The sequence below is a fragment of the Sceloporus occidentalis genome, unplaced genomic scaffold (genome assembly GCF_023333645.1).
Source record: "Sceloporus occidentalis isolate IW3139 unplaced genomic scaffold, rSceOcc1.0.p SCAF_4, whole genome shotgun sequence".
In the NCBI taxonomy this organism is placed as follows: domain Eukaryota; kingdom Metazoa; phylum Chordata; class Lepidosauria; order Squamata; family Phrynosomatidae; genus Sceloporus; species Sceloporus occidentalis.
The window spans coordinates 44,255,986-44,281,869 of NW_028316984.1; the positions used below are offsets into that span (position 1 = coordinate 44,255,986).

At 44.0% G+C, this 25,884-nt stretch overlaps 1 protein-coding gene across 1 annotated transcript in view; it reads left to right on the plus strand.

Moving 5' to 3' along the window:
• Positions 1–25,884, plus strand: part of FAP (fibroblast activation protein alpha) — a 98,038-nt gene that overhangs the window by 57,491 nt on the left and 14,663 nt on the right. Inside the window, exons 18-23 of the mRNA XM_089523308.1 lie at positions 6,476–6,600; positions 9,234–9,281; positions 13,366–13,464; positions 17,660–17,729; positions 19,035–19,229; positions 25,405–25,459. Coding sequence (XP_089379434.1) covers positions 6,476–6,600; positions 9,234–9,281; positions 13,366–13,464; positions 17,660–17,729; positions 19,035–19,229; positions 25,405–25,459 — 592 coding nt within the window. The remainder of the gene's footprint in view (positions 1–6,475; positions 6,601–9,233; positions 9,282–13,365; positions 13,465–17,659; positions 17,730–19,034; positions 19,230–25,404; positions 25,460–25,884) is intronic.

The following is a 25,884-nucleotide window of genomic DNA, read 5'->3' on the forward strand; positions in this document are numbered from 1 at the left end:
GGTGGCTTTCCAGGGAGACAAACCCTCTTCCTCCCATGCAGTGGCTTCGACTTCTGTACCTCGTCGCCCGCCTTCGGAGCCCCGTCGTCAGCCTTCGGAGCCAGTGGTTCCTCGGATTCCAGCTCACTCTCCATCTCGAGCCAAGGTCCCAGACATCCCCGTGACTTCTGACTCTGACTCCGACCGGGATCCCTTGCAGCCATCGTGGGAACCGTCGGACGAAGACGAGGACCCATCCGACCTGCCTTCACCTCAGGGGATGCATCATCCGGGCCCTTCATCTCCGACTGATGATGTCCGCTCCTTCAGCGAGCACATCATTAAGATGTGCCGAACCTTGGACATCGAGCTTTCCCCTCCCGAGGAGGAGGCTCGTGATCCTGTGGAGCGCCGAGTCCTCGGTGGAGTCCCTACGCCGCCCTGCATCCCTATGCTGCCATCTCTGCAATCCATTGTCCAGAGGTCATGGGATGCTCCAGCTTTGCTCGCCGCTTCCTCCCGGAAGGTCGAGATGCTGTACCGGATCTCCCCGCCGAGTTGCCCATGGTTGACTGACCACCCCAAGCAAAACTCGGCGATTGTCGAGGGGGCCCAACAGACCTTCGTACCGAAGCAGGCGACTTCCCCGGCGGATCGAGAGGCCAAAAAGATCGATGGCCTCGCTAAAAAGGCCTACTCTTCAGCTGCCCTCATCGTTAAGGCCATAAACTACAACGCCTGTATGGGGGCTTACATCCAGGCCTTGATGGAAGGGATCTCGCCCATCGTCCCCGATGTCCCAGACGAGGTCCAACGCCGCCTGGTTGAGATCCGCGATGAGGCCCACTTGATTGGAAGCTGGCTCATCACCGCATCCAGGAATGTCGCCGACTGTGCGGGATGAGCCATGGCAGCATCGATGGCTCTGCGTCGGCATGCTTGGCTGAGGGGGTCGGACCTCAATACCAACGTCAAATCGGCGATCGAGGACATGCCCCTGGACGGTACCGGCCTCTTCCACGCCGACACCGACGAGCATCTGAACCGCAAGTTCAGAATGAAGGCGGCGGCGAAAAAACACGGGATGTCGTCGACTTCCATCTCACCCTTCAGAAGGAGGAATCGTCCTTGGCCACCGCAAGGTCAGTCCCAGGGCACTTTCCCACAAGACCGGCAGCCTCAGCAGCAGGGCTCCCAGAGGCGCCGTTACCCCTCACAGTCTTCCTCCTCCTCTGGCCGTCGCAACTTCCCGCCTCGGTACCGCAAGTCCCGTCGGCAGGATAACGACCAGGGGAAGAAGAGAGCCTGAAGGGATGCAGCGCGCTTCGTCTCTCCTTCGCCCCTCTTCTTTTTGGACATCTTGAGGCCCTTTGTTAACACCTGGGCCTCAATAACATCGGACTCGTGGGTTCTCAACATCGTCCGTAGGGGATATGCCCTCGAGTTCCAAGAGCTCCCTCCGACCGGAGCCTTTATGTCCACCCTCCCCTCGGACACCCTTCTCGACGAAGTGCGCACTCTGCTTGAAAAGGGGGCAATCTCCCCTTTACCGCCCGACCAATGTTCTAGGGCCTTTTTCTCCAGGTACTTCACGGTACCGAAGGCGGATGGTGGCATCAGGCCCATCCTGGACTTGAGACAACTTAACTTGTTCCTCAAATACCGTCGCTTTCGAATGGTAACCTTGGCCTCCATTCTGCCTCTGCTCCACCAGGGCCTGTGGTTTGCAACCGTCGACCTGAAGGACGCTTACTTCCACATCGGGATCCGGGAGTCCCACCGGAGATTCCTCGCCTTCGCCGTGGGCGCTGCCTCGTACCACTACAACGTGCTCCCCTTTGGCCTTGCCACGGCTCCAAGGGTCTTCACGAAGTGCATGGCACCGGTGGTGGCATACCTCCATCAGAAAGGTTTCATGGTCTTCCCGTATCTGGACGACTGGCTGTTTGCCGCCGAATCGCAGATAGAGTTGCAGGAAGCAGTCTCATTCGCCTTGCACCTTTTGGACTCTCTCGGACTGGTGATCAATCGAGAGAAATCCCACTTCATGCCGTCCAGGCAGGTCAAGTTCATCGGAGCCATCCTCGACTCCGAAACATGCTCTGCCTTTCTTCCTCCAGACCGTTTCCAGGCACTGGTGACATCGATCAAGCCCTGCATCTCCCATAGAAGGGTGAGGGCCAGAGATGTCCAAGTCGCCCTGGGCCACATGGCATCGACGACGTTTGTGACCCCATGGTCAAGGCTTCGTCTTCGACCTCTGCAGTCCTGGTTCCTCTCAGTCTTCTCCCCGATGGAGGACCCCCCGTCCAAGTGGCTCACGGTACCGAGACCGGTAGCGGCTTCCCTGAGATGGTGGTTGGATTACCACAACGTGTGCACCGGGATGCCCTTTCATCAACCGCAGCCCCAACTGACTCTGACAACAGATGCTTCCCTGGAGGGATGGGGCGCCCACCTGCTCGACCTGGTCGTCAAGGACAAGTGGTCTGCCCAGGACAAGCTTCTCCACATCAACGCTCTTGAGATGCTGGCAGTGGAAAAGGCGCTGAGGGCATTCGAATCCGCTGTCACAGGCAAGGTGGTCCTCCTGAGGACAGACAACACCACCGTGATGTACTACATCAACAAACAGGGAGGCACCAGATCCAGGACCCTGCTTGACCTCACTCTCCGCATCTGGGATTGGTGCATCCAGTGACAGGTCCTCCTCCAGGCGATTCATCTTCCCGGAGAGGACAATGAGTTGGCAGATCGCCTCAGCAGATCTCCGTCGGTGTGCCACGAGTGGAGGCTCCATCCCGAGACGGTCAGCGACCTCTTCGACCGGTGGGGAACTCCCCGGATCGACCTCTTCGCGACCGCATGGAACAGCCACTGTCCCCAGTTCTGCTCCAGGAAGCGAATGGACGGATCCCTCAGAGATGCCTTCGCCTTCCTTTGGACGGGAGAGCTCCTCTACGCCTTCCCTCCGTTCCCTCTCATCATCAGGGTGGTGTCCAAGATGACAACGGACCGTTCGCATGCGATCCTGATCACCCCGTGGTGGCCGAGACAGCCTTGGTTCGCATCCCTCCTCCATCTCTCCAGGAGATGCTTCCTCCGCCTCGATCCCCGCCCGGATCTGCTGTCGACCCAGGACGGACGGGTTCTCCACCCAGACATCGAGAGCCTGCCGCTGGTGGCCTGGAGGATACAGCCCTAACTGCCCTGCCGGAGGCGGTGAGGACGGTGATCCTGGCTGCGAGGAAACCTTCCACCCAGCGGTCCTACGCCCTGAAATGGAGGAGGTTTAGCCTCTTCCTTGATCGAAAGGGCTTGTCTCCTGCTCAGGTGTCCACTCCAGTGGTGCTGGAGTTTCTGATGGCGCTTTTGGATGAGGGGCTGTGCCTCGCATCCATCAAGTGCTATTTGTCTGCCATTTGTGCCAAGTACCAATTCGGGGGGAGGGCTTCCTTTTTTAGGGATCCCTTGGTGAAGGGTTTCCTTAAGGGATGTGCCAACTTGCATCCTCCTGTGTCGGTACCGGCGCCGGCTTGGAGCTTGGAGGCGGTACTGTCCGCTCTCCAATCCAGGCCCTTTGAGCCAATGGCCACAGCGGACTTGAGACTACTGACTTGGAAGACCGCTTTTCTGGTGGTCATCACCTCTGCCCGCCGTGCGGGCGAACTCTGTGCCTTGCGGAGGGACCAGCCCTTCCTGAGGTTTCACAAGGACAAGGTGGTCCTCCGGACAGACATTACTTTTTTGCCTAAGGTTGTGTCTGCTTTCCACATGTGCCAGGACATTGTGTTGCCTACTCTCGCATCCAACCCGTCTTCGGATGTGGAGCGAAGCCTGCACTCTCTTGATGTCAGGAGAGCACTGGCGTTTTACCTGGACAGAACTGCTGCCTCCAGTCGGTCCGAGAGACTTTTCCAATGCTACTCGGAGCCGAAGAAGGGGTTGCCTGTGTCTGCGCAGAGGTTCTCCAAATGGGTGGCCGGTACCATCCACCTCTGCTATGAACTGTTGGGCAAACCTCTCCCTGGCAGGGTTCGGTCCCATTCTACAAGGGCAATGTCAGCATCCTCTGCATTCCTGTCGGGGATTCCCTTGGAGGATGCCTGCAAGGCTGCTGTCTGGTCCCAGCCATTGACTTTTATAAAGCACTATAGGTTGGACACCAGAGCCATCCGAGACGCAGCTTTCGGGAGGGCTGTGTTGGTTTCAGGGTTGCATTGATTGCACTACTGATGGTTTGTGTTTCAACATTTATGTGCATAATGTCTCTCACTATTTTACATTCTGTTGAATGTTGTTTTGCACAATTTCAATGGGACTGGTCTTGCACGACCTCTTGTTCCCTTCTCAGGTTTAGCAATGTTATTGCTATGTTTGGTCTGTGCATCAACAAAAAGGCTGACTCTTTTATGGTTCAAGGTGTTTATTGTTCCAATGAATATGCCTTTGGTTTACCATAGCTTTGGTCTCAGGACACTCCCTCCGCCGCTTACCTAAGCTTGTCAGTCTAAACCCATTTGTATGATTCGCAGAGACCACGAAGAAGAAGGACAGGTTGCTTACCTGTAACAGTATTTCTTCGAGTGGTCATCTGCGAATACATACAACTCCCACCCGTCCGTCCCCTCAGTGTCCTGCTCTTATTGGCTCTTTCCATCGCCTGCTTGGCGGAAAAATTGCGGAACTGGGGAAAGAGCGGGAAGGCAGGGGCCTTATAACAGGTGGGCGGAGTTACTGCCAAAAAGTTTCTATATGTTGCAAAGTAAACTTTGCCCAGTGATTCCAGAAGGTTCCGAGCAGCACTGCGCAGGCGCAGTAAAACCCATTTGTATGTATTCGCAGATGACCACTCGAAGAAATACTGTTACAGGTAAGCAACCTGTCCTTATTTGTCCTCCATGCTCCAGTAGCTGTTGTGTTTCATAAAATCTGTTCTCATGGCTGTGTCCTAACCACAGGATTAGCACATCCTCTAGATTTGCCTTTCTGTTGTTGTTTACAAATTTGTTTCTCTATGTCTTGGACTGCTTCGGTAACCAAGGATGGCATCTCCCCTCTGAATGACTGTCTGAAGTCAGTAATGGATTGGATGAGGGAAAATAGACTTAAACTGAATCCAAATAAAACGGAGGTACTCGCTATAGGTAATCCTAATCCGGGAATGGTGATAGGCTCTCCAGTCCTGGACGGGGTCACACTTCCCCTAAAGGACTGTGTTCGTAGCTTGGGTGTACTCCTGGACTCGTCGCTTCAGCTGTCATCTCAGGTGGATGCGACGGCCAGGAGCGCCCATTATCAGCTTCATCTGATATGCCAGCTACAACCCTTCCTGGAACGGGAAAACCTAGAAACAGTTGTACATTCACTGGTAACCTCTCGTCTCGATTTCTGCAATGCGCTCTACATGGGGCAACCCTGATGCCACGTTCAGAAGCTGCAACTGGTCCAAAATATGGCAGCCAGATTGGTTACAGGGAACTCTAAATTTGATCCTATTACACCTATCTTAAAATCCCCACACTGGCTGCCTATTAGCTTCTGGGCACAGTATAAGGTGTTACCTATAAAGCCCTACATGGCTTGGGTCCAGTTTACCTGAGGGAATGCCTCCTCTCATATAATCCTTCCCGCACTCTCAGGTCCTCTGGGAAGAATCTCTTGCAGTCTAAGAAAACCAGACTGGTAATAACTTCCCAGAGGACGTTTTCTGTTGCTGCTCCAAAAATCTGGAATGACCTGCCAGAAGAGATCCACCATATAACATCTTTGGAGGCCTTTAAGAAGGCAATAAAAACAGATCTCTTCTGGCAGGCCTTCCCAAACTGATCTCCTCGGAATTTTTCACTCTCCAGTTGCATAGCTGTTCCCACTGGACTGTGATTGTGATTTCTTTTATTGACTATTTTATTGGGAGCATTTTATTGGGAATTGATGTTTTAACGCTATTTTAGGGTGGGAGGGAGATAGGGAATTAGGATTTGATATGACTTTTTTATGTTTTTACTTGTCGCTTGTTGTGTTGTATTTTCATTGTTCTTTTGTTTGTTGTTACCCGCCTCGATCCAATACAGGGAGAGGCAGGATACAAATTATTATTATTATTATTATTATTATTATTATTATTATTATTATTATTTCTAGGACTTCATTACACCAGTGTTAATATAAATGTTGCTACTGCTAAGTTATGAGCCTGTAAGGCAGGGTGGAATGCATACAGTGTCTCAGGTGTCATTAAACTGCAATTCCCAACATTGATAATACAGACTAGGGCTGATGGAAGTTGCAGCTCAATGATATCTGAAGGTGTGCATGATTCCCACCTGTGTTATAAAAGATCCTTATGAGGCACAAAAACTTCCTGACACCATTATATGGCTGGTAGATGTGTGCATAATTTATTCTTGTATATGAGATTTTTTTGCATATATTTATCACTTGTCCAGTCCAAAGGGAGAAAAGGGTATTTTTAAAATCATCTTCTCTCTTACAGAATTGAACTTAGAAGAAATCCTGTAACAAAGCAATGCATCACTTGCCATTTAAGAAAAGAAAGATGCCAGTACTATGCAGCAAGATTTAGTTACAATGCCAACTATTATGCCTTAATCTGTTATGGTAGGTCATTTCTGTTGAAAAATAAAACTTACTGTACTAGTTTCACTTTCAGGGACTCTTTAGATATTTCTGCTTCAAAGTATCCTAGTGCCTGCACATGGCCTGCTTCTCTGCAATAATAACTATAGTCAAATACTGTAAAATTTAGTTCTGTTAACTGTTAAAATAATTATTGTATTTTAGAATGGTTCTGTTACCTGCTTCAAAAGATGTTTTAGAAAATTTACAGCCAAAATTCTTAGTTTGACAACTTAGAATAGCATTATTATTATTATTATTATTCCCACCTTTATTAAAATAGTACACATTAAAACAATACAAAAGAATTAAAATGTAGATATTAATTAAAATACTTTTAAAAAGTTATAATATTACATTTTAAAAATTAAAATGTATTAAAAATTCCATACAAACCTATACAGTACATATACACTTTAATTTTAAGATAGTACATTTGGATGTCAGTTCAAAAGTCTATAATAATTCATTTCAGTGTGTAGTTATTTAAACAGAAAAGACTTGAAAGTGTTAAGAGGAAAGAGGCCTTCCCATTAGTAATGACAACAGTGATGACAAAAACGAATCACTAACTCAAATACAATAATAGACTTGAATTATATTAGTGAGAAGCTCTTGGCATAGAGACATTTAAGATTATATGCACCATAAAAAGCTTTATTATATGGAACCATGGAGAGGGTCACTGTTGTATGAATTTCATAGGTTAGCTCAACTAAAGAAGCAGAAACTTTATCTAAAAGTGTCACAAAATCAAACCAAAATATTTGTTTGGAAAAGATAAAGCATGCAGATGAAACACAAGACCTGACTTTGTGTACTTTGTGTAGGTTAGCATGGAACATATGAAACTGTTGGTAAGGTCAGAGGTATTGTCATTACGATAGCTACAGGTATGTTAATTTCCCTGGTATGCTTCTAGTGAGAAAATAGTTGCTTCACTTCTCTGTTCAAGTGTTATGATCTGTGCTGAATGCTCATGCGTGCAAATAATAGTTATCCCCCTACTAAACAAAGAAGCAGACATAACTAAATGATAATACCTTTCAATCATCCTTGCCAAGGATGTTATCACCTAGGAAATCTATTCAACTTGAGAAATGAGTTACGACAACTTCTCCAGATCTTGTTGTGCGTGCTTAATTCTAGGCTCAGGTTGTGTAACTGTTATCTGGGCTTCACTTCATCTTATGAGAGTAAAGATCACTCTGTGATATGTAAAGGTTAACATTTCTTGGTTTCTGAAACAGTGTTACTGACATCTCTACCCTGCAGAGCTCTCTGTATTAGACACCTACATTGACCGCTAAATTCAGTCAAGATTACTATGCATTATGTCATTAGTTAATGCCATCAAAGGGAAAGGATTTACAGAGTTCAAGTCAGAAGCAATCTTCCCCTTCCCCTGTTGCAAGGTGCCTCTTATCATCATAATTATTAATTATATTTGTAATCTACTCCCCCCCAAAAAACCTACAATTTAAGGTTACAAAGAAGTTAAAATATTTATATGAGAAAGAAAGTGAATTAATGACAATCTGATAACCAAACAAGACTTTTATGGTGTGATGTGAATGGTGTAATTGCATCAGACGTTGATTTTTTTCAAAAATCTAAACAACCACTTCAGATGAACTTCAGTAGCATCAGGCCCTAAGAAGCAGGGATGGAGAAGGTAGCCCCTTTCTTGAATGACATAGGAATTAATCGCACTGCACTTTCCTGTCCTTTTCTCCCAAGCTAGGTGCAGGATGAAAACTTCTAAATGCAGATTTTATCACACACATCTGTGCTGAGGCAGGAGGTGTCCTGTACTGGATCTGAGCTTCTCCCATACCTTGCAAAGAATGGGGAAATCACATTCTTTCAAAAAGTGCCAGAGAAATCTGGATCTTGTACAGGATACCATGAATGGGTAAGGGATACCGCCTGCCTGGGCATGGAGCCATGCAATAAAATCCACATATAAAAGTTTTCACCTCACACCTAACTCAGGAGGAAAGGATGGGAAAGGGCAGTGCGATAAACTCCATAGCCTTTTTGGAAAATGCCCCCTCTCCCAGCTGCAGTTTTCATGAGAATGGAAGGCTGCACGTATGTTGAGGGAGCCTTCTTCTCAATGGAAAGAATAGTGTCAGGGCAGTAGTTTTCATCAAGATTTCAGGTTATGTGCAGATGGTTATCTTCTTCATCTGCATCCTTTGATATCCCATTTATTCTGGGCCTACAGTGTAGTTACTATTTTCCTTTTATTAAAATATGTCCATGCCAACCACATTCAATTAACATCACATTTTGTTTGATCCAAAATGCTCACAAAGGAAAAGCACTGTTGGCACCACAAAACCTTTATCTTTTTAAATACCAATTCCTCCCACCTCTTACAGAATCCAAGAACCCGACTCATCACCTCTCCAAACATATAATGTGAATTATGCAGGAACATCTTAGGATGCATTGCTACACTACATTTAGATGCAGAAAAAATATTATCTAATCAACAAAATTCAAATTATTTTCTGTAATGATTGTACGTTTCACTGTAACTCTTTACATTATAAATTACTTTGTTTTTGTTTTTCTGTCTGTTTGTTCTGTTCCAATAATTGTTTCAGGTCCAGGGATCCCCATTTCTACTATTTATGAAAACAGATATGACAGAGGTATCTTTTACTATGTATATTTGTTTATCTCAGATGTTCTAGGAGTAGGTTCAGTTGGAGTCAGTGGGACTGGCTTGAAAGTACAGTACCTCCTCTGCATATGAGTTAGTTCTTTTGTAGCCAGTGGTACTTACATTTAGGTAAAAAGCTATAGGCTCAAACAATAAATCTGAAAAACAACAAAAATATATTTGAGCTAAAGATTTTTTTGGATTAAACATTTGGTTCAAATTTGAATATCATCTGCTCATTTGTCTTGTGTTCTTATGTGTGTGTATAGTTGGAGTAAGCATATTTTATGTAATTGATAAATCTTATACCTGCATGTCTACCCATCCACGTATGTGTATGTATATTGGCTGTTATTATGTGCCTTCAAGTCAACTGTGACTTACATTGACTATGATGGGGGTTTCTTGGCAAGATTTATTCAGAGGAGGTTTGCCATTGCCTTCCTCTTAGGCTGAGAGAATGTGATTTGCTCACCTAGCAGGTGTGTGTGTGTGTGTGTGTGTGTGTGTAGATTGTGGGACAGAATCTGTTTTTAATCTGTTGCAAAAACAACAGAGTCTTGTGACACCTTGAAGACTGAAAGTTTTATTTGGCTTAATCCTTTGTTGATTCCACCTCACTTCATCAGATGCATGAAGTGTAGCATCAGCAGGTAGACATTTACACATGATGGTGGGACGGGGTGGAATGGGGGGGGGGAATGCAAAGGATACTAACAAGTTATGATTTTAAGAGTTGTTGTTTAACAGTCACTGAAAGAGGACAGAGACATCCAGTACAAAGACAACCTCTAATCAGTGCATACTTATATGCATTGAAAAGAAAGTACATGATTATGATCATGTTTATGAATAGAATCTTCCACAGTGCACTTGATTTATTTTTTTAACTTACAAAAAAATTAAACCAGCAGTTCTCCCCAAAATCATTTTTCCCTTCTCAGCTCATTTGATCTGAGTCCACACCCTCCAGCTGTCCCTATTTGGCATGGACAGTTCCCATTAAGCCTTTGTCATCCCACTTTTTTAGCTGCTTTTAAAATGTAGCAATTTCTCTCTTCCCACTTCCTCCCCTTTGTCCCTAGTTTACTTCACTTGCTGCAAACTAAGTTCAAAGGGCAACATTCCCAGTTTTCATCTGTGAAATGTGTGTGTAGTACATAGAGAAGCCTTTTTTAAGACTCTTGTTCTGAACATGTGGGCTGGCAAAAGATTCCTCACAGGATTCCCTCACCCCAAGCCCATTGGCTCAGTGGAAAAGTAATTTTTGCAAAAGGGCTAGAACAGGTGGGGAAATAAAGTGACTTTTATACATTGCTGGACTTTACATATCCCCACCGTCCAGCATAGCTCACAATGAGGAGGACAGGACATGCAGGTGAAAGACACATGCTTTGGTTAGCCCCCTGGGTTAGGCCTTCATATGGAGCAAATTCTATACAATATTATTCTGCGTTGTTGAAATAGTTTCTGCATATGGTAATTCCAGCATCTGATAAAGTAGACTGAGTACTTTGCCTGAGAGCTTATGCTATAAACCATTTGTTAATCCATACAATGCCGCTAGATTTATGGTTGTTTTTACTGCTAGAGATTAACAGAGCAAACTCTTTAGCTCTCATCTGGAGGGGGAAAATTCTCTCCCATATTTTACTGGCCTAAATACCTTAAAGGCACCAGATCCTGTCTGATCTTGGAAGCTAAGGAGGATCAGTTAGTACTTGGAAGGGAGATCTCCAGGGGATACGAGATGCTGTAGGCTATATTTCAGAGGAAGGAATTGGCAAAACCACCTCTGAGTATCATTACCTAAGAAAATCCAGTGAAATTCATGGCAACTTGAAGTCACTTCCACACAAACATATTTTATCTCTGTTACTGTTTATGTTTGTTTTGACCTAGCCTTTTTGAAGAGCATAGGCAAGAGGTCAGAGTGACATATTTATTTGCATTTAGACTGGAGCTGTCTAACATAGCCCTGTCTGCAAAACTAAGTCAGTTCTTATTTCATAAGAACAGACTCTTTTGCAAGATTGTTGGCATTTCCTGTTGATGATTATGCTGGAAATCCTTTTGGTGTTTCATCACCAGGAAGTGGTTTATCTAAATGCAACATAATCGTGGTGGTGGTGGGGAACCAGAAACAGTTTTTAACTCCTATTTAGTCATAAGTCCTTTAATATGTACATTGGTATTACTATAATTGTATAATGTGGAAATCAAGAATGATATATCTTTTTAAAAAGTGATTAACCAACCATCTTTGGCTGCATCTACACTGCAGAAATAATGCAGTTTGACACCACTTTAACTGCCATGGCTCAGTGCTATGGAATCCTGGGATTTGTAGCTTGCTGTGGTACCAGAGCTCTCTGACAGATAAGGCTAAATGGCTCACAAAACTACAGTTCCCACAATACCACAATACTGAGCCAAAGTAATGTCAAATTGAATTATTTCAGCAGTGAAGAGGCAGTGTTTAACTGACTAATCATCTGGGTACTTCTGAATGCAAGAGTCCTTTGAATCCTCACTACTACATTATTTCCAAAATATGAAGCTTTCAATAAATATGGCACACTGAATACAGTGAGACAGTAACCTTCAGTATCTGTAGGTGATCTGTTTCAGCCCCCCTCCCATGGATACCCAAATCTGTAGATGCTCGAGTTTTGTTGTCTCCAATGTGGCACATGCACATGGCCACATCACCATTAGGAACAGCCCCCATTGTCCCGAGCGGCAGTGCGTGCGTGCTGCCACTCCACCATTAGAGACAATGGGACTCATTGTCCCTAATGGTAGCATGGTTGTGTGCATGTGCCACCATTGGGGACAACAGGGGCTTGCCATCCTCAGATGGTTGAATCCACGGATACCAAGGGCAAATGTACTTCTGAATAAACAGGCATAGCTGCATCTCCCAACCTGTCACCCTCCAAGTATGCTGGAGTACAAATCAGGGGTGCAGCTATAGGGCAAGGTGTGGGGAAAATGAAGGCATTTCTCCCTCCAAATAAGTATTGTGCACCTCCCAAATGAATCACCAGGTTTCTAGCATTGCAGTACCCTTAAACTTCAGTTTGAGCATTCTGAAACACAGTTTAGGCATAGTCCATAATTTTAACTCCAGAACCGTGCCTCAACTTTTACACAAGGTCAATTTATACATGAGTTTATACAGTATCCAGAGTAGGGCAGAAGAGTGCGTGAATGGAAGATTAGAATTGAAAGAGTGAGTCTGAAAGGCCAGCCTGTGGGCAGATTTGGGGCACAGCATCTTGACAGCGCATGCCTGACTCCACTCCCCCAGGGCACCCTGATGCCACGTGCTGCTGCATATGGTGCACGGCATCATGGCGCACCTCCAGCACTGTGTCTAAATGATGCAACACCGAAGGGGTGCCATATAGCCATGACACTGTGGCTATGGCTTTCAAGGGTACAAAAAGGAGTTGCTATATAATAGAAAAATTGCATACGCTGTGTCTCTTGTGGCAGCAGTGAATATAAAGAGGGCTGGTGTCCAGCGGGGATAGAAGTTGCCTAAAATCTCACCCATGGACCTTGAGGGCATCTAGCAGGTCCCCACAGTTGGCTGCTTGAACAATAAGACAGGAAGACATACACTGGGTGACAAAGGTGGAGACAAGGAAATTAGGTCACCTCCTAATTCTTGGTAGTAACAGTGAAATATATGGAAGTTTTAGATGGCTGTGGAGATTGAGACAGAGCCTCACACCTGGTGGGAAAGTGGTGGGTTAAGTGGTAAACCCCTGCAGAACTCAATGTGAGATTTCTTTGAATGAATGAATGAATGATCGAGAAACTGTGTTCCAACTCAGCAGTGAACTCTATCATAATTCCAAAGAGGTTTAATCCCAGAAAATGTTTTCCTATCTTTTCTTTCACAAACAAGAACATTCTGTTACCATTTAAAACTACACAGCTGTTTGTTTTTTGTGCAATGTCATTTTTCTCCTTCTGTGTCTCACCACATAATTATTAGATGACAACTGATTACAATCAATGAGAGATTTACTGCTAATCTAGAGTACTGTTTTTTAATACAGAAATCAAAGTTTTGGAAGACAACAGGGATCTGGAAGCTGCGCTGCAAAAAATCCGAATGCCTACAGTGGAAATTAACAAGTTTGAAGTGGATGATATTAGTAAGTGCCTTAAAGTGTTAATTTTCCTCCTATCACCACTTAATTTTAGGCTGTGAGTGAAAATGGATAGTGAGAACTATAGTAAGTCACTTTAAAAGCATGCTGTGTCGTAACTATAACCATCTGAAGAAATGGTCACCTTTCACCTACAGCATTGTAATAATGGACACTCTGTTGTAAATGGTCACTCTGCAGATAGCAGTTTTAGCAAAATGTTTTTCGATTTCTGCTTTGATGCTAAGAGATTATTTTTGGTTGCTGTGCTAATGATGGAATCTGAGGGTCAAATGTAACATTTGGCAAATAAAATTGTCATTTGGAGAATGAGTTGGAGAATGAGTTGGATATTGAAATCAGAAAACCAAAGCAGATCTTGAATATGCCTACAAATGCTGGACCACTGTGTAGACCAGGGGTAGGCAACCTTTTTGAGCTGGGGGCCGGGTTGCTGTCCCTGAGACAACTGGGGGGCCAAAAGGGGGGGGAGCTTCCACCCTCCGGGGGCGGGGCTGCATGCCGGGGGTGGAGCTTCCACCCTCTGGGGGCGGTGCCACATGCTGGGGGCGGAGCTTCCACCCTCTGGGGGCGGGGCTTTCTCTGCTCCCTTTCCCAACCTCCAGCTGTCTGAGAGACAGCTAGAAGGGGGGGATTGCGAGAGGGTTTGACAGGCGCGCGCCTGCTCCTCCTGCCCTTCCGTGGCCCCCAGCTGCCTCCCAGAGAAGCAGTAAGGGCCCGTGAGGGGCAGGAGCAACAGGCGCGCAGCCCCAGCTCCTGTCCTCAGGGCTTTGCTAGGCCTGAGGTGTCCTCCGAAAGACCTCAGGGCTGCCAAAGCCCTGCGGGGAGGAGGAGGTGTGTGCCTGCCCTCTCCTCCTTGGCCCCTTCCTTCGGCCGAAAGGGCTCCAAGGGGCCCTTTTGGCCGAAGGGGACAGCCGAAACCACTCTCACTGTTAAAGCAGACCTTTTAGCATTGAAAGCACTGAAAATACACAGAAATGCACTTTGGAAAGTCACACTGTCTCACCTTCAGAAAGACTGCATGTCCCACAAACTGACATATCATCATCACTACCACTCTCATTGTAAAAGCAGACCTTTTAGCATTGAAAGCACTGAAAATACACAGAAATGCACTTTGGAAAGTCACACAGTCTCACATTCAGAAAGACTGCATGTCTTCATCTTCCACCTCCTCCTCCTGCTCCTTCCTCCCTCCCTCCCTCCTCCTCTTGCTCCTTCCTTCCTTCCTTCCTTCCTTCCTTCCTCCTTCTTCCTCCTCTTTTTCATCCTCCCTCCCTCCCTCCTCCTCTTGCTCCTTCCTTCCTTCCTTCCTTCCTTCCTTCCTTCCTTCCTTCCTCGTTCTTCCTCCTCTTCTTCATCCTCCCTCCCTCCTCCTTCCTTCCTTCCTTCCTTCCTTCCTTCCTTCCTTCCTTCCTTCCTTCCTCCTTCTTCATCCTCCCTCCCTCCCTCCTCTTCCTGCTCCATCCTTCCTTCCTTCCTCCTTCTTCCTCCTCTTCTTCATCCTCCCTCCCTCCCTCCTCCTCTTGCTCCTTCCTTCCTTCCTTCCTTCCTTCCTTCCTTCCTTCCTTCCGTCCTTCCTTCCTTCCTTCCTTCCTTCCTTCCTTCCTCCTCCTTCTTCCTCCTCTTCTTCATCCTCGCTCCCTCCCTCCTCCTCCTTCCTTCCTTCCTCCTTCTTCATCCTCCCTCCCTCCCTCCTCCTCCTGCTCCTTTCTTCCTTCCTTCCTCCTCTTCTTCATCCTCCCTCCCTCCCTCCCTCCTCCTCCTGCTCCTTCCTTCCTCCTTCTTCCTCCTCTTCTTCATCCTCCCTCCCTCCCTCCTCCTCCTGCTCCTTCCTTTCTTCCTCCTCTTCTTCATCCTCCCTCCCTCCCTCCTCCTCTTGCTCCTTCCTTCCTTCCTTCCTTCCTTCCTTTCTTCCTTCCTTCCTCCTTCTTCCTCCTCTTCTTCATCCTCCCTCCCTCCCTCCTCCTCCTGCTCCTTCCTTCCTTCCTTCCTTCCTTCCTTCCTTCCTTCCTTCCTTCCTCCTTCTTCCTCCTCTTCTTCATCCTTCCTCTTCCCTCCCTCCTCTTCCTCCATTCCTCCTTCTTCCCCAGCGCTTCCCCCCGCCCCCTGGGAGGCCAGAGGCCATCCCAGGGGGCGGGGAAACGGAGTGCTCCGGCGGCCCCAGGGCTTCCCCCGCCCCCTGGGAGGCCGAAGGACGTCCCAGGGGGCGGGGAAACGGAGCGCTCCGGCGGCGGCAATCGGCGGCAGGGTCGGCCAGGGGCCGGTCCTACAGTGCTTGCGGGCCGCATCCGGCCCGCGGGCCGTAGGTTGCCGACCCCTGGTGTAGACCCCTGGTGTTGATCCAGCCCTGAAAGGACATTATTGTAGGGTTGGTGAGGGTGCAGAAAAAAGCAACCTAAATTATCAGGAGACTGGAACAACTCTTCATTCAGGGGAAGGTGTAATGAAACACAGGGGTCAAGCAAACTGTTAGCTTGGAGTGGCCTCTGGCCGCTCCAGCCCCAGTCGCTCCCCATTTGGCGTGGGACTGCAGCAACCAGACATTGCAGTCCCAAGACCAGCTGCCATTGTGGTCCTGAACAGGCTGCTTTCTTTTTTCCCCCTTTCTTCCAAGTGTGTTGAACTACAACTCCCTCAGATAGTTTAGTGGTTCAGGATGATGGGAGTTGTAGTCCAGCCCCACTGAAAGGTACCACAAGGTAGATCTAACAGTTTCTGTGATTTGGAGAGTTGTAGTAAAAAAACTGTAACTTTTATAGTCTCTGATGGAAAGCAGTAAAATAGCATGTGAAGTTGAAGGCTTTCATGGTTGAGATCCATAGTTTTTTTGTGGGTTTCTCAGGCTATGTGTCCGTGTTCTGGAAAAATTTATTCCTGATGTTTCACCTGCATCTGTGGCTGGCATGGAGGTGTGTGGGGTATATATACTGTGTGACCCTTAGTATATATACCCCACACACCTCCATGTCACCATTTTCTGAAGATGCCAGCCACAGATGCAGGCGAAACGTTAGGAACCTAAAAGAAGGAAGCAAATAGTTGAGCCTTCAGAAGGCAGGAGGACTGGAACTGGATCAAGAATGTCTAGAATATGCTTCCTTTAATATCCTCTCCACCCTTAGCCAAGTGTTTTTATGTTTGTAAAATGTTTGAAGATATTCAGGTTGCTTACCCATAATTGTGGTTCTTCAAGTGGTCATCTGTAAATTCACACAACCCACCTTTCTTCTGTCTCTGCTGGTACCTTTTTTCTAGTTGACTTGGAATTGAGGGTGGGGCACTGAGGTGAACCTAGACATATACGCTCTGGGTCAAAATGCAGGAACTGGGATTAATCACAACAAGGAAAATGCAATAAGAAAATAAGACCTAAGGCTCAAGTCCTATACAGACTTAATCAACAATAAGTGCCTCAAACACAATGGGACTTACTCTTTGAGAAAACCATGCATATGATGATGATACCATATAAGTTATATAAGTTATTTGGGGTCTATTGCACAATCTTCTTGCTTTATGCAACCATAATTCTGAACGGAGAAATTGTGTCCTTTCCTGTGTTAATTATTATATAATGACCTTACAAATGTTTATGTGATATTGGTCTACTGATCCGGATACTTGTAAAACTCTCTTTAGCTTATCCATTAGCCTGGCCTCCTTTAATTTTCATAACTGAGTCTTGTTAGATTTTAACTATACATTTAAAATATATTACAGTACAGTAATTTACCAACTACATATAACTATATTAAAGGCTTAATATCTATAATATAAGATTTTGTAAAATAAGTAGTTCTTACATTACATCTGATTTCTTTAATAACAATAGTTCTGACTCTTAGATCATGAATTATAATGATGTTAATGCAGCTACCTGCATTCTCTTACATGAACCAATTCTAATAACAAGATGTTCTGATCTTTGGCATGAATTACTTTGTTTAGGGAAAAGTCCAATTTTGTATGTGTAGACTCCTACTCATGCAGCTAGACTTTTCCCTGACCTTTTCCTCCTGAAACTCTCTACTTCCTCAGATCTGCTCGGGGGAGTGAGAATCCCCTCACCCCATGGAGAGTTAACAAGGAAAGGCTCCCTTCCCATTCTGTTTATGAAAGCTGTTCCATCAATGGAAAGATGCTACCATGTGTAATGTCTCTCTCGCTCTCTTTTTAGCTTTATGGTACAAGATGTATTTACCTCCAAAATTTGATAAATCCAAGAAGTATCCTCTCCTCATACAGGTGTAAGTAAACTTTTCTTGAGTTTTCCCCCCCTGTCTGTACTTTTATAGTATACTGTAATTGTGTTATATGCCACTTCAAAATTATCACATGCTTCACTGGCTGTAGTTATGCGGTTAAGGAAACAGCATGGGGCAAAAGAAGAAATAAAATGAAGCATTTGGGAGGAAGTGAGCTAGAATACAGCTTTGTGTCTCCAATAGAAAATATATACACTGGTCAATAAAAACTTTGCATTTGTGTTCTTGAGGCCCCAGTAGTTATGGATATACAGTGGCCCCTTGGTGTCCACTGTGATTTGGTTCTGGAATCTCCTTTATCTGGAATTCTGAAATTCAAAATATTCCAAAAATTAAAACTTTTTCATGGGTGGTAGTGACACCTTTGCTTGGTGGTGGTTCAGTGAACACAAACATGAATTCATGCACAAAATTATTTAAAATATTGTAAAAAATTACCTTCAAGCTATATGTATAAGGTATATATGAAACATAAACATATTTGGTGTTTAGTCTGGGGTCCAATCTCTAAGATATCTTATTATGTATGTAGAATCACACATTCTCAGCCCCAGAAAATCCCATGATAGGTCTGAATTATGGTCACCATAAGTAAAAAATGACTTGAAGGCACACAACAATAACAGCATATGCAAATATAGGTATCCTGAAAGCCAAAAAATTAAATTAAAATCCAAAATACTTCTGGTCCCAAACATTTTGGATAAGGGAGACTAAACCTGTATTTAGAAGCTTGGAATATACGTGTGGGTGTGAGCATATCACTGAAATGTAAAGAATATTCTTTTTTTCTACTCATCTTCAGGGAGAAAAGCTATCTTAACATGTCAAGACATCAATGAAAAAATGCTCAATCACATGCTCAATCACATTCAACAAAAATGCCAAGACACGAAAAACTATATAAAAATGCACAAATATTTCCATAAACATGCCCAGTTTTGGGGGGGGGGGGGCGGAGGAGTTTTGATATTTTTTTTCATTTTGGGGCAAAAGAACAAAATAAGTGAAGATTTACATTCTGTAGTGTGAGGATCAAAATCTGTAAGTTTTAGCAGATTTTTAAAAGAAATGCTAAAAATTCAATATGTGTTTGAGTCTTCCAGTGATTTTCCTAATGCAGTTGGACAACTATGACATGGAGATCCAGTATTTTCCCATTCCTTAGGGTAAAAAAAAGTGAACCTAAATGCAGTTGTTAAATATTTCTACCCTGTTTTGCTTTTCAGAAAAGGTATTTGGTCATCCACAATGCAGAAACTGAAATATCATGAACATTTGTTGTAGGTATGCAGGACCTTGCAGTCAAAACGTGAAACCCACTTTTGGTGTTACCTGGATAACCTATCTTGCAAGCAAAGAGGAAATTGTGGTAGCCCTTGTGGATGGTAGGGGAACAGCTTTCCAAGGAGATAAAATGATGTATGCAGTCTATCGGAAACTTGGGATTTATGAAGTTGATGACCAGATCTCAGCTGTAAGGTAAGACTGCAAGGACAGTTCTGTGACATACATTCTAGGCCTCTGGGAGCCAGGACCATGTAGCTTTACTAGTACTATACACAGACAATATCACTGTTGTTGCTATATCAATAGTACATATTTAGTAAAAGCAATAGTCATATCCTCATTCATGAGTTTAGAAAGTTTGATCAGTTATCTAATAGTCATGCTAGAAAAATAATAATTTATTATTAGAATTTACAAAGCAAAAACTGAAGTTTAGTTACATCAAGAACCATCTATACATGATTTTCCATGCTTCAGATACTTGACCTCTTGCATGGGGATGCAAAACATGGATGTTATAATGTGGTGATTTATTTTCTGTCTGCTTTCATTGGCATCATGAAAATATCAAAACAATTCATTTTGACAAACTGAACTATTGATGGTCAATGAACCTGACTGAGGAAAGTTAACAGCTGTAAATATCTAATTACTGTATTAGGAAAAGCAATGTGCAAAAAAGGACCTATTTTGGTTATAAATGCAAGAAAAAGATCCACGTTGGTCTTGCATAGAAGCAATAGCAACAGAACGTTGACACATCATAAACGCTAATTAATTTACTGGAGTATGCCTCTTGGAGGCAAAGGTCATCTCTGATGAACTAAAACTTTTCCTACTCATATCTTTTAAAAATTCAAAAGACTCTTTGATATCTTGCTCTATTTCTTGTTTCTCTTTCAATTGTTACTGACCTATTGGATAAGATTTTCTTATCTCATAGATCACCTTCGTCTTGGCTTATGGATTTAATGTAATCTTTGAAAGGCCCTTGAGCTGGTTTCAGGAGTCACAAAATGTAAAACATATTCTTCTCCATAGTCTCTGTGACCTACACAAATGAGGTCTTATGACTGACAGAACCTCACAGGGAAAGTTCTCAAGCAAAGTAGTATTGATAGGAACCTCGCTTTCTGCTACCTGAATTGCATGGTCCTGTTTGTTGTTGTTTGCCTTCAAGTCATTTTTACATAGTGATGCTAAGGTGAACCTATCATAGGGTTTTCTTGGCAAGATTTGTTCAGAGAAGGTTTGCCATTGCCTTCCCCTCAGACAGAGAGCATGTGACTTGCCCATGGCCAAATGGGTTTGAACCTTGTTCTCCATAGTTGTAGTCCAGCGTTCTAAACACTTCACCACACTGGATCTATATATACTCCACTGCCCCAAAGCTAATCCTCTGTTTCTTTTGGTTCACCCACAGAGTTAACACCACTAAGGCTAAGATGGTTCTCCTTGCTTCTGCTAGGCACAGAATTTCATTAAGCATTTTCTCTAATTAGGATTCCTTCCTCAGTCCCATTTCAGTTCACCTTCCTGCCTTCCTTCCTTCCTTTTAAAAAGGTTAGTCTCCATGGTTCTTAATCATTTTCATTTTCTCTCAAGACTTCAGTCTATATTATGCAATTTCTTGGTATGACCTCTAACATCCAAAACACACTGCAAAAATAATCCAGTTTGAGACCACTTTAACTGCCCTGGTTCAATGCTAGAGAATTTTGGGAATGTTGGGGCTGGCTGTGTAGATCACACCTGAAGGGGTGGCCTGCAGCTGCCTCCATGTTCCCCAGAGCAGGGCCATGGCAACTGCATGCCATGGCCCCAATCTGGCCTTTCCAGGGCACAAAAAGCAGCTCCTTTTTGCCCCCTGGAAGGGGTGCATAGCCATGGCTCCATGGCTTTAAGGCGCTCCTTTGGCATGTGGAGGCAGCACCAGGGGAGTGCTGTCATGCTGCACACCATGTGGAGTGGTGCACAGAGTCAGAATGTGCATGCCAGTCAGAGTCAGCCCAAAATGTAGGACGTTTAAGAAAAATGGAGGACCTTAAATGTCCTACATTTTGGGCTGAGTGTTGTCCTGCAGTTGTCCTACAGTTTGGTCTAGATTTTGTCCTACATTTTGTCCCAGGTTTTAGAGGACAATTATGGCAACCCTCCGCCATTTAGCCTTCTGTCAGAGAGCTCTGGTGCCATTATAAACTACAATTCCCAGGATTCCCTAGCACTGAGCCAAGACAATTAAAGCAGTCTCAAACTAGATTATTTCTGCAGTGTGTTTTGGACCTAAGATTCTTTTAAATAAAAGTATTACTTGTGGGACCAAAATCTTCTAATCAGATGCTCACTCACAGTGTTTATTTTGTGTAGTGTGAAGACTCCATATACCTCTCTCCTATTCATTCTGTAGAAGTTTAGCTCTCATGTCTTCAGTTTCACTTGTGGAAGTTGTCTGTTGAAAGTAGCAGAAAAAATGGGGCAAAATGGTCTATTGCATTCTGCCTCAGCCACATTCTGTATATACAGTGGGGAGGAAATGAGTTTTATCGTCCAGTGTGGGTACTAATTGATATATGGATATATATTTTTAAACTTGAGCAGGAATTATCTCCATATAATGGAGAGTTCATTCTGAATGGCAGAGCCAAGAATAGAACCTATGAATACTCTCATCGTCACACCTGTGCTCCATGTACTTGATAGCACTGTATCTATACAGGACCCCTCTTATCTCATCCATCCTGTTTCTGCTTATTGACTCATCCATTTCCTCCTTGTATCAAGAATAAGGTTGCCAAGAATGAGATTGACATGGATTAGATATTTCACCATCTTCACCTTCTTATCATGACTGCTTATTTACCTTTCTTTTTGTACAATGGAACAACAGCACTATCTGCGTTATAGTAATCATAAAAGTTACCTGTTCATTTTTATTTCTCTGAAGTGTTCACAGACAACAGAAGATACTTAGGAAGGACAAGCAGATCAGTGAATTTCTGCTCCATGCAGTTTCATATGGGTCCATTCATAAGTTTACAGCATCCTGTTTCTGCATCAACCTGCAAATTGAAAAGAAGTGCATGAAATTTGGTATTGTAGTTAATGTATTTTGTAGAATAAACATTGATGTACCTATTTTATCTTAATATTTTATCCTACTATATGCATTTTAACTTAAAATGGATATTTTTGTAGATATTGTAGTACATTGAGCTGTGAACTATATTGCAAAGTCTAGAGAAGTGCAAAACCAAAGGAAAACATATTAATCTGAGAACTGCAAATCAGATTGCTTTGATTAAAAATGTGGAGTGCATGAAATCCTTGAACATGCATAGATATCACTTAGAGGCACTATAGACCGGCACCAGAGTAGGGTTGAACTAGGGCTGAGTGTCCACACGCCCCCACCCCTAGTTCCACCACTCGGCTGCCATCATGGCAGGCACCTGTCCATATGGAATGTGTGATGATGGCATCTGTGGCGTGCAGCATCCAAATGACACTGGCCAGAAGGGTGTCATTATGGCACATGAGCATACCAATGACGCCCCTCAGAGCAGCTTCTTTTGGGACGTGGCTCAGTGCCGCAGTGTGCCACTGCTGCAGCACTGATCCAGGGCATACAGGGGTGGCGTTTAGCTGCCCGTCTGTATAGCCCCTTAGTGTCCATCACCTAGTTCAGAGAAGCATCAAGTCACACAATTTTGTTAACACTTGAAAGTCTATAGTGTACAGAGAAATGGCTGGACTTTCTGCAAAAAGTATCTTAAGAGCCTTGTCGCCTTCCAGTTTTCTATTGTTGTGAGCTGCAAGAAATAGGTAATAACAAATAGCAATGACTAGAATTTGGGAAAGTTTTTGGACTACAGTTCCCAGAATTCCCCAACCAGTGGGCACTACAGTAACTTATGTGTGGGCTTCTCATCAAAATGAATATATTGCCAATAAGGATCCTGGTGTCAAAATTACCATCTTTAGCTTTTGGAATTTTTCTTATGTTACAATAATGTACCACAGCAAAAATGATCCACTGACAGGGGCATGGAAAACAGGCTTTGACATTTTCTCTCCTTCATATATATATATATATATATATATATATATATATATATAGCTTCTTATATATATAGCTTCTTATCTGCTGCTGAACTAGCAGCAAAGAAGAGTGAATCTTTTTCATTCAACTATTTTGTTGGTTTTAAGAAGTTGAGCCAAGGCAAGTTCCTGTCATGCCTATTTTCTTTCCCTCATAGGAGTATTCCTTTTAGATGTAGGATACAGTGTCCTGACTCATTACTAAATCCCAATAATATTAATTACTGTCAAGCTACCTACCATTTCTCCTCTACAAGCTCTTCCCATTCTTTGGGCTTCCATTTGTTTTTCGCACTTATATCTTACTTTCACTTCCAAGTAGCTCAGAGCTGGATCCTAACTGCTCTGACACTTCTGCTGTTGGTTTGCCAGAGAGCCAGCATCGTTTACTGATTTGAATTTGGACTACCGCTCTGGAGACAAGGGTTCAAATCCCCATTCAACCATGGGTGACCCTGAGCCAGAAAAACTCTCTTAGCTTCAGAAGAAGTCAAAGACAAACCCTCACTGAACAAATTCTGCCAAGAAAACCCTGTGATAGGGTCACCTTAAATTGGAAACAGTTTGAAAGTGCACAATAGCAAGAAATGATTTGCCCACAGCTCGCATAAACCAGCTATGATTTCAAGTACTCACAAAGCCTGCTATTGCTAGACTAGCCTTTTTCACCTGTTGCCCTCCAGATGTGTTGGATTGCAACTTCATTATTCCCACCTAGAATGGCCTTTACAAAAAGATACTCTACTTACTACAGTGTCCCCAAAAATAGTAGAAAAAATATACACTCATCCCTCCATATTTGCGGCTTTGATATTTGCGGATTTGATTATTCACGGATTTGATTAATATGTTCTCTCTAGGAATATCTAGGTCCTCTTCCAGTGCAACTCTAGGGTCAACTTTAACTAAAAGTTGCACTGAAAGACCTAGAGATTCCTAGAGAGAATACTCCACTAGGCATTTATAGCTCCTCCAGTGCAGTTCTATGGTCAGTATCTGGCGGACGTTGACCACAGAGTTACCCTGGAGGACCTAGACATTCCTATAGAGGTGTCCTCTCAGGTAAAAACATGGTGGTTTTGTTATTTGCGGTTTTCCCATATTCACGGGGGTCTTCTGTCCCTAACCCAGGCGAATATGGAGGAACAAGTGTATCTGGCTTTGTGTGTGTGCAACTGTCTCTGTCTGCATCTGCATCTGTGTCTGTGTTTTATTGATAATCAGGAAGTCATTGGTCTAATTTCTGATTAGCAGACCTGAGTGTTCTACTAATCTCCTAGCTATTTGCCCATCTCTGTTTAATATTATCTAATCCCATAATAAAACAGCTGGAGTTACATTAAGAATACAGCTGATCTTTTAATTTTATAGACCAAATATAAGATTCAAGTGAACGTATCCTCCTTCCTTCCCCTCCTCTTTCATGAAAGAAACACCTCTTCACAGAATTCCTGGTTATAGCAAAATTCATGAAATGCTGGTTAGTTGAAACTAGGCATAATGAATAAGCTAAGATCATAAACCATGGTTTGATTCTAGCTTGTTTGTACTTAGATTTAAACAAGGAATTATCTTTAATTTAAAAACAAAGAGTGAAGTTTTCAATTCTCCCTTATAGCCATCAGAGGAAGCTTGTCTTGCTTCAAGCTGTACACATAATCAATACAGTGGTTCAGTGTTCCATTGTGCTTTGCTTTTCCAGTCTCAAAAAGTAGTTTTAGGCCCGGGACAGATGGGCCAAAAGTGGCGTGTTGCCGCCAATACTAGGGTTCTGGAGTGTGCGGCAACCGCATGCTCCAGAACTCTAGCACGGCACAGCAGCAGCCTAATGGCGACCTCCCAGCCACACAGGGACCACCATCTTGAGGTAAGTGATGCACAGCATATAGATGTCGCTGCGTGTCTCTTACATCATGAGTGTGCCAATGGTGCACTCGTGATGTTTGCGCGCCATCCTAAAAAGAACCCGGTTTTTCCAGGATCTTTTTGGGCGGAGGGACGCCAGGCAGTTTGGCTGCTGTGGTGTTGCTGTGTAGGTAAACAGATTGCCTCCAGGCCGCCCTTGTGGGCCAGTTTGTACTGGGCCTTAGTCATCTTTAACTAGCTGCAAAAGGATTAATTGAAGCCACCCCTTTTTTGCATCAAAAATTACATTCTTACTGCAACCACAAAATAATTGCAAAAATGGAAAAAGCAGTTTCTGTCACTTCTGGGTATTTCTGTTTGTTTTGTTTTTTGAACTAATGAGACTTTTTATTATTTCCAACAGAAAGTTTATAGACATGGGATTCATTGATGAAAAAAGAATAGCCATATGGGGATGGGTATGTATAGTTTCAAATAAAATTCTTACACCATTAGATTTCCAGATGTCCACACATTATTATATTTTGAAGAATGAACACAAACAACTACATCACTTTTCTGGAGCTAGCCCCCATTTTCATTGATTCAGCACCCTCCTTCCTCCACTGTCAGTGTGATTTTTCATTGGATTTTCAGTGTGTACCTTCAGTATAGCAAGATCTTATGAGTACATGCGTAGGATGAACAGTAGCTCAACAATATGTGTGGTGTAGCTTAGAGAGCTTGCAGACTAACTGGGATGTAAGCCAGCAATCAATTTGATTGTGCCCAGTTTTGGTTTGTTTGTAAATGTTACTTTGTCTTTGATTGATTATCTCTCAAGAGTGGTTTCATTCTCAGTTTCTCTTCAACTGATGGTATTGTTTCTCCAGGAAAATTTCTT